This window comes from Lissotriton helveticus, chromosome 9 (genome assembly GCF_964261635.1).
Source record: "Lissotriton helveticus chromosome 9, aLisHel1.1, whole genome shotgun sequence".
Lineage (NCBI taxonomy): Eukaryota > Metazoa > Chordata > Amphibia > Caudata > Salamandridae > Lissotriton > Lissotriton helveticus.
Genome location: NC_136070.1, coordinates 8,031,862 through 8,040,202, shown reverse-complemented (window position 1 = coordinate 8,040,202; position 8,341 = coordinate 8,031,862). Strand labels below are relative to the sequence as shown.

The window sequence follows — 8,341 nt, the reverse complement described above, 5'->3', positions numbered from 1 at the left end:
GTGTAGAATGCAGTAGGGTTCTTTCGTAAGTCTGGCAGGGATTTTCGAAATGTCAAAATGTCCTGTCTATCCCAGGGCTAAATTACCCAATTATAGACCACCCTTCCTTTAGCGTCTTGGCAATTTATATCTTCATGCGTTCCTTGTCCTCTAGGGGGGACCCAATAGGGGACATCCTTGATGGGCATCATGCTATCTACTCTATATATCGGGGGTTCTGTTATGGTTGATGCCGCTCCTTTGCCTGTCTGTCCTTGTTCCATAAGGTGACAAAAGATTTCCAACGTTTGAGAGAATAGTTCAGCTATATTACATTCACTCTCGTCTCCTATGTCTACCTTTCTGTACAGAATTACGAGCCGGTTGGGCCCTTTTGTGCTATATTTTTCTTCATACGCTGTGAGCATATGGTGGCAAAAGCGCATGACGAAATGTCGTTTGCAATTGTCGGTGTACGAGTTACAGATGTCCGTTAAGTGTTCTTCAGTTTCTTTCCTGTCGATTAGAGTCTTGACTATTCTATCGATTCCTGCTCGCTCATCTTTACTGAGTCGTGGGATTCTCACCGACTCCTTTATTTCCGTTCTGTTTAGCGTGTTATCTGATAAGGCATGTGTTGCAAGAGGCTCAGTCGGCACGGAGGCCGTGGGTACCGGGGCCCTGGCGTTACCTTCAGCGGTACTCAGAGGTTCTTGCTGTCTTGCTGTCCAGAGCTGACCAGGGCGGACTACCCCAGCGCCCCTTAGCTGTGCCACTGCATTACATTGCCTGCTACCCCTCAACAATCAATCAATCAATCAGCAATTTGTATAGCTCGCTACACACCCAGTAGGGTCTCAAGGCGCTGGGGGGGTGCGTTACTGTTCGAAAAGCCAGGTCTTGAATTGATTCCTGAAGGAGAGGTGGTCCTGGGTCAGCCGTAGGTGGATGGTGAGGGAGTTCCATGTCTTGGCCGCCAGGTAGGAGAAGGATCTTCCTCCAGCGATGGCTCTGCGGATGCGTGGTACGGCGACGAGGGCGAGGCTGGCCGATCGTAGCTGGCGGGTGGGTGTGTAGAAAGTAAAGTAAAGTAAAGTAAAGTCCACATTTGTAAAGCGCACAATCACCCGTAAGGGTCTCTAGGCGCTGGGGGGCCGTCGGGAAGATTAAGCAAGCTATTGCCCAGAGTCACATGGTGCTGGGCTGACCTGCCGCCGGAGCCGGGGATCGAACCGTGGTCCCCAGATTCCAGCGTCAGTCGCCCTGGCCGCGGCGCCACACCTCTAAAGTGAGGCGGCTGTTGAGGTACTTCGGGCCCATGTTGTGGAGAGCCTTGTGTGTGTGGGTGAGGAATCTGAACGTGATCCTCTTGTTGACGGGGAGCCAGTGCAGGTCTCTCAGGTGTGTCGAGATGTGGATGTGGCGAGGGATGTCCAGGATGAGTCGTGCGGAGGCGTTCTGTATGCGCTGGAGTCTTTTCTGTAGTTTGGCAGTGGTTCCGGCGTAGAGGTTGTTCCCGTAGTCCAGTCGGCTGGTGACGAGTGCCTGGGTGACTGTCTTCCTGGTTTCAGTGGGGATCCATCGGAAGATCTTACTGAGCATGCACAGGGTGTTGAAGCATAATGATGATACGGCGTTGACTTGTCTGGTCATCAAGAGGGAGGAGTCCAGGATGAAGCCCAGGTTACGTGCGTGGTCCATTGGCTTGGGGGTGGTGCCCAGGGCGGGCGGCCACCAGGAGTCGTCCCAGGTGGAGGGCGATGATCCCAGGATGAGGACTTCCGTCTTTTCTGAGTTCAGTTTCAGACGGGTGTTCTTCATCCACTCGGCGACGTCTTTCATCCCTTCCTGATGGCTGGCTCTGGCGGTGGCGGGGTCGTTGGTGAGGGAGAGGATCAGCTGGGTGTCTTCGGCATAGCAGATGATGTTGAGGTTGTGTTGGCGTGCGATGGCTGCGAGGGGGCTCATGTAGACGTTGAAGAGGGTGGGGCTGAGTGAGGATCCTTGTGGTACGCCGCAGATGACTTCGGTTGCCTTGGATCTGAACGGGGGGATGGCGGACTCTCTGGGTTCTTCCGGCGAGGAACGAGATGATCCACTCCAGAGCCTTCCCTTGGATACCGATGTTGCTGAGGCGCTGTACTAGAGTGCGGTGGCAGACAGTGTTGAACGCCGCAGATAGGTCCAGGAGGATGAGGGCCGCTGTTTCACCATTCTCGAGCAGGGATCTGATGTCGTCGGTGGCTGCGATGAGGGCGGTCTTGGTGCTGTCTCCACCTATCAACCTCCCTAGAGCAATGATCTGATAGTTCTATGTTCTGCATTCCACCTATGCCACCCTTCCATTTCTATATGTACTACCACTTCCAATCTATATCCCAAAATAGCCTTCCCGCATCAGCACGAAACATCACAGAGAGAAAGTGCTGTAACACCACAACAGTGGTGGTTGGCACAACAAATATGCCCAAAAAATGCATAACACGCAAATGCTAATGGTTTGTTGACGAGGAAATGTGGTAGGTTGCTGGTGCTGTCAACAGTGGGCTGTTGCTAGGAAGGGATAGCAACGGGAGCCTGGCAATGCTTCTGCTTGCAATGATGTTTTGATAATGTGGACTACTCACCGGCATCTTTTGTTAGTTAACTACTAGTGCTGCTTAATGCACATACTTGGTGCTGGGGTTGGTTAGTGGTCATGTTGACTTCTAGCTAATGTGGGATGCAGGTTTCAGCTCGGGGGTAGTCGGGAGAATGGGAGGGCCAGCGGCTTCCCAGCAGCAGTAGCGGCCATCTTACTAAAGGTAAATTTTATAGCCGCTGAAAAGAGGCTAAGAGGGTGCAGTGACGTGCTGCTGGCTGACTGTTCCTAGAAGCAATACTGTCATGGTGTATTCCCATGACTAAAAAAGCACGCATGCCAAACCCGATTGTATACGCTACAGATCACTGGCAGCCCTCAACATTTTAAACAGGTACAGCACTTAGGCTGGGTCGATCAGCACCTCGTGTGTGTGCAATCAAATCAATTTTGACGAAAGTTGGCGACTGTCTGCCTTTGCCCTGTGTAGACCATTGTTACTTATTCTACGGCTGGGCTGCTACAAATAAGAATGACCTACTAGGTAATGTCTACATCTCAATACGTCGAAAATAAACCAATCAACACAAATACAGTAGTATGTAAATGGTCCCAAATTTTCATTTTGCTCTAACTTCCCGAATGTTCATGTTCCATCTTGAAACCATCAATCAGTGTGTTGCACAGGATTTTCTGTCCAGACGTCATCAACAAGACCTCTGAGTAAGTCTATGTTTCCAGCGTTATTTGAAACAAGCACAAACACGCGCGCCTCGCGCAGTGGGAAGGGAGAGGAAGGGGAGTGGGCGCGATTCACTTGCGGGAGCGATAATTGCTGCCAGATGGTGGCGCGCGCTCGCGCACGCGTTGCCATTGATGGCAATGGAACGCGTGCACGTGCTTGGCTGAAAAGCCAAAGCGACGGGAAAAGGTCTTTCTGCCTTGCAGCGCATGCGCGCTGCGAAGGCGAGACCAAAACGTCCGCTATCTCCTGTGACGTTTGCCACGCGTTTAGGTTTGAATATAAGGTGATGGTCTGGGAGTGTTGGGCAGAGAACGAAAACAAAACTGAACTGAACCCCCCAGAAGAGGGCGCTTCGACGAAGAGCGCCAAACACATCTATTTTGAGGACAGATGTTGTTAGTGAGATATTCAAGGGGGTGATGACGCAAGCGCCTGCGGAGGGGGGGGGGGGGCTATGCTGAGGCTCTGAGCTTAGCTGGTAACGGGACAGTCTATGACTATAAAAAAGCAGAGTTTGTAGCGCCCTGTCATTCAAGGCCCGCCCTCGAGGCGCTCTACGGAGCAGAGCCTGCAGAGGCAGATACACATCTGGACATGTCCCTGCTTGAGAGCAGCAGCTTCCTTGAACTAGCGCTGCGAAGCCCGGGGCTGTGGTCAGGTAGTGATATATTTAAGGGGGTGCGAGGGGGGCTGATGACGCAAGCGCCTGCGGGGGGGGGGGGGGGATGCCAAGGCGCTACGGCTCTCGCCGACATAGCATGACCCTGAGGAAATTTTTTAAACTGGAATGAGTTTTAAATTATTTATTATTGTTATTTTTGTAAATAATGAAACTTTCTGGATTTTAATGGTTTTAAATATTTTGTGGATGTATTTTTTATTGTTGGCTTCTTTTATGGCTCATGACGAAATGAAGAGTTTTTGACTGACTGACTCTGAGGAATGAGTGGTAGAGTGAGGGGTGCAACGAGTGATGGGGTAATCAGTGCAGTGAAGGATGTAGTGAGCGGCACCGTGCCAATAAGTGGTGCAGTGAGGACCACGGAAGTGATGACGTGTGTGATGCAGTGTAGGCTGGAGTGATGCAGCGAGGACTGGGGTGGGTGATGGAGTGAGTGATGACGTGTGCGCTGGAGTGATGCAGCGCCCACCGGGGGGTGACGCAGGGTGTGATGCCAGCCCCCCCTCCCCCTGATGATCCAGCCCTGGCTCTGTCGCCAGCTGTGAATCATTCTGCAAACAGAGCCGAGAGGCCATGCGTCCTGCAGCCCCCCCCCCTCCAGCTCACCTCGCCCTCCCTCCTCCTCCCCCCCCCCTCCTCCTCCTCCAGAGGTGGGGCGCCGCCCCCGCCCCTCCAGCCTCCCGAGTCCGCAGAGATGGAGCCTCCCTGGGACCACAGATGAGCCGGGAGAGAGGCGAGCAGGAGAGACCCCCTGAGCCCAGGGAGAGGCGGCTAGAAGAAGGGAAGAGAGACCCCTGCTTACCCCACCCCCTCCTCACCAGGCGAGACGGCGAGGGGAAGGGGAGAGAGCGAGACCCCTCGACCACCCACCCCCTGAGCCCAGGGAGAGGCAGCAGAGAGAGGAGGCTGAGTGACAGCTGCCCTGGGGGAGATTCCTGCGTCCCTCAGCGACCCCCAGAGCCCGGAGAGAAGTCAGAGGGAGTCCTGATGCTTTTCATTTTACATGACTCCAGCTGCCTGTAACCACCTGAAGTGTCTGCCTGCAGCTGCCTGAACCTGTCTGCCTGCAACCTGTAACCGCCTGAAGCTGTCTGCCTGCAACCTGTAACCGCCTAAAGCTGCCTGACGGCAGGTACCTGCCTGTAACCACCTGAAGCTGTCTGCCTGCAGCCTGTAACCACCTGAAGTGTCTGCCTGCAGCCTGTAACCACCTGAAGCTGTCTGCCTGCAGCCTGTAACCACCTGCCGCTGTCTGCCTGCAGCCTGTAACCACCTGAAGCTGTCTGCCTGCAGCCTGTAACCACCTAAAGCTGTCTGCCTGCAGCCTGTAACCGCCTGAAGCTGTCTGCCTGCAGCCTGTAACCGCCTGAAGCTGTCTGCCTGCAGCCACCTGAACCTGTCTGCCTGCAGCCTGTAACCGCCTAAAGCTGCCTGACGGCAGGTACCTGCCTGTAACCACCTGAAGCTGTCTGCCTGCAGCCTGTAACCACCTGAAGCTGTCTGCCTGCAGCCTGTAACCACCTGAAGTGTCTGCCTGCAGCCTGTAACCACCTGAAGCTGTCTGCCTGCAGCCTGTAACCACCTGCCGCTGTCTGCCTGCAGCCTGTAACCACCTGAAGCTGTCTGCCTGCAGCCTGTAACCACCTAAAGCTGTCTGCCTGCAGCCTGTAACCGCCTGAAGCTGTCTGCCTGCAGCCTGTAACCGCCTGAAGCTGTCTGCCTGCAGCCACCTGAACCTGTCTGCCTGCAGCCTGTAACCGCCTAAAGCTGCCTGACGGCAGGTACCTGCCTGTAACCACCTGCCGCTGTCTGCCTGCAGCCTGTAACCACCTAAAGCTGTCTGCCTGCAGCCTGTAACCGCCTGAAGCTGTCTGCCTGCAGCCTGTAACCGCCTGAAGCTGTCTGCCTGCAGCCACCTGAACCTGTCTGCCTGCAGCCTGTAACCGCCTAAAGCTGCCTGACGGCAGGTACCTGCCTGTAACCACCTGAAGCTGTCTGCCTGCAGCCTGTAACCACCTGAAGTGTCTGCCTGCAGCCTGTAACCACCTGAAGCTGTCTGCCTGCAGCCTGTAACCATCTGACGCTGTCTGCCTGCAGCCTGTAACTGCCTGACGCTGTCTGCCTGCAGCCTGTAACCACCCGAGGCTGTCTGCCTGCAGCCTGTAACCACCTGAAGCTGTCTGCCTGCAGCCTGTAACCGCCTGAAGCTGTCTGCCTGCAGCCTGTAACCGCCTGAAGCTGTCTGCCTGCAGCCACCTGAACCTGTCTGCCTACAGCCTGTAACCACCTGACGCTGTCTGCCTGCAGCCACCTGCCTGTAACCATCTGACGCTGTCTGCCTGCAGCCTGTAACCGCCTGGCGCTGTCTGCCTGCAGCACCTGCAGTTTCTATGTGAAGCTGTCTGCCACAGTCACCAACTCGTAACCGCTTGTAGTTGTCTGCCTGCAGCCACCTCACTAGAGGCCTTGAACTGTCCGTCCGCCGCCACCTACCTGTGACCACCTTGATGTAGAGGCTAGAAGCGGCGTCCACTGTATGCCAGCCGCCACCTGCCTTTATCCCCTTGAAGCTGACTTTCTGCAGTCACAAGGCTGAACCCACCTGTCTGCTGCTGTCGGTCTGGAGCCACCTGTCTGTAACCAGATATGTGCCAATGCTAACACCTGTGCATCGCTGTCTTCCTGCGGCTACCTGCCTGTGAACACAGTCCTTGTCCACCTGCAGCCACCAGCCTGCAACCATCTGAGGTTTCCACATGAAGCTGCCTGCTGCAGTCACGTGCCTGTAACCACCTGTAGATGCCTGTCTGTGGCTGTTGGCTGTAGCTACCAGCCTGTAAGCACCTGCCTGTGACTCGTGGTGAGAGTGGATCACTCACAGAGTGCTCACCCCTCAGCAGCCCCTCGAAGGTTTGACCGGCCTCCACGGGGTCGTGGCCGCTTTGGATTTGATGGTAGCGATGTGTTCCCAGTGATTTCCTGAACTTCTCACAACTAGAACTCATCATCCAGCGATGCTCCCCAACAAAACCACCGCTCCATCGCGCCCGATGGACCCTCCATGGGGCAATGGCTCACAGAATGGTACCCTGAGCGACTCCCCAGGGGGCGCTATCCTCATCTCCTTCATCTACTCTGTGGTCTGTCTGGTGGGCCTCTGCGGCAACTCCATGGTCATCTATGTGATCCTGCGGTACGCCAAGATGAAGACGGCCACCAACATCTACATCCTCAACCTGGCCATTGCCGACGAGCTGCTCATGCTCAGCGTGCCATTCCTGGTCACCTCCACCCTCCTGCGCCACTGGCCCTTCGGAGCCTTGCTCTGCCGCCTGGTGCTCAGCGTTGACGCCATCAACATGTTCACCAGTGTCTACTGCCTGACGGTGCTCAGCGTCGACCGCTATATCGCTGTGGTGCACCCCATCAAGGCCGCACGATACCGCCGGCCCACTGTAGCCAAGGTCATCAACACCGGCGTCTGGCTGCTGTCCCTCGTCATCATCATGCCCATTGTTGTCTTCTCCAGCACCGCAGTCAACAGCGATGGCACGGTGGCCTGCAACATGCTGATGCCAGAGCCATCGCACCGGTGGCTGGTGGTCTTTGTGGTCTACACCTTCCTGATGGGCTTCCTCTTCCCCGTCGTAGCCATCTGCATGTGCTATGTCCTCATCATCTTCAAGATCAGGGTGGTGGCGCTCAAGGCGGGGTGGCAGCAGCGGAAGAGGTCGGAGCGCAAGATCACGCTCATGGTCATGACGGTGGTCATGGTCTTCGTGGTCTGCTGGATGCCGTTCTACGTGGTCCAGTTGGTGAACATCTTTGTGGAGCCAGGGGATGCCACCGTAAGCCAACTATCAGTCATCCTGGGCTACGCCAACAGCTGTGCTAACCCCATCCTCTATGGTTTCCTTTCGGACAACTTCAAGCGGTCCTTCCAGCGGATCTTGTGCCTCAGTTGGATGGAGAACGCCATGGAGGAACCCATTGACTACTACGCCACTGCCCTGAAGAGCAGGGCCTACAGCGTGGAGGACTTCCATCCTGACACGCTGGAGTCTGGGAGTGCGTGCCGCAACGGCACCTGCACCTCAAGAGTCACCACCCTCTGATGCAGGTAGGGCAGAGAGAGGGCAACGGAGGAGCTGCAAGGACCACCTTCCTCAGTCGCTGTCTTGGATGTGATAAAGAAGATTGTGCTCTTTGATGAGGGTTCGCTTTTTTGATGAACAGTGTCCCTTCAATGAGCCTACAACTCCTCGTTGAAAAGAGACCTATGGGAGAAGATGGACCTCCTCAATAAGGAAGAACCTCTTCGATGAGGACAGATCTCTTCAAGGAGAACAGTCCT

General features: G+C 55.2%; 1 protein-coding gene across 1 annotated transcript; it reads left to right on the top strand.

The window, feature by feature from the left end:
• The first annotated feature begins 6,632 nt into the window (after positions 1-6,632).
• SSTR1 (somatostatin receptor 1) lies at positions 6,633-8,102 on the top strand. The gene has a single exon (XM_078661961.1). The coding sequence runs from the start codon at positions 7,002-7,004 to the stop codon at positions 8,100-8,102; it is 1,101 nt and encodes a 366-aa protein (XP_078518087.1). The 5' UTR covers positions 6,633-7,001.
• Positions 8,103-8,341: the final 239 nt, after the last annotated feature.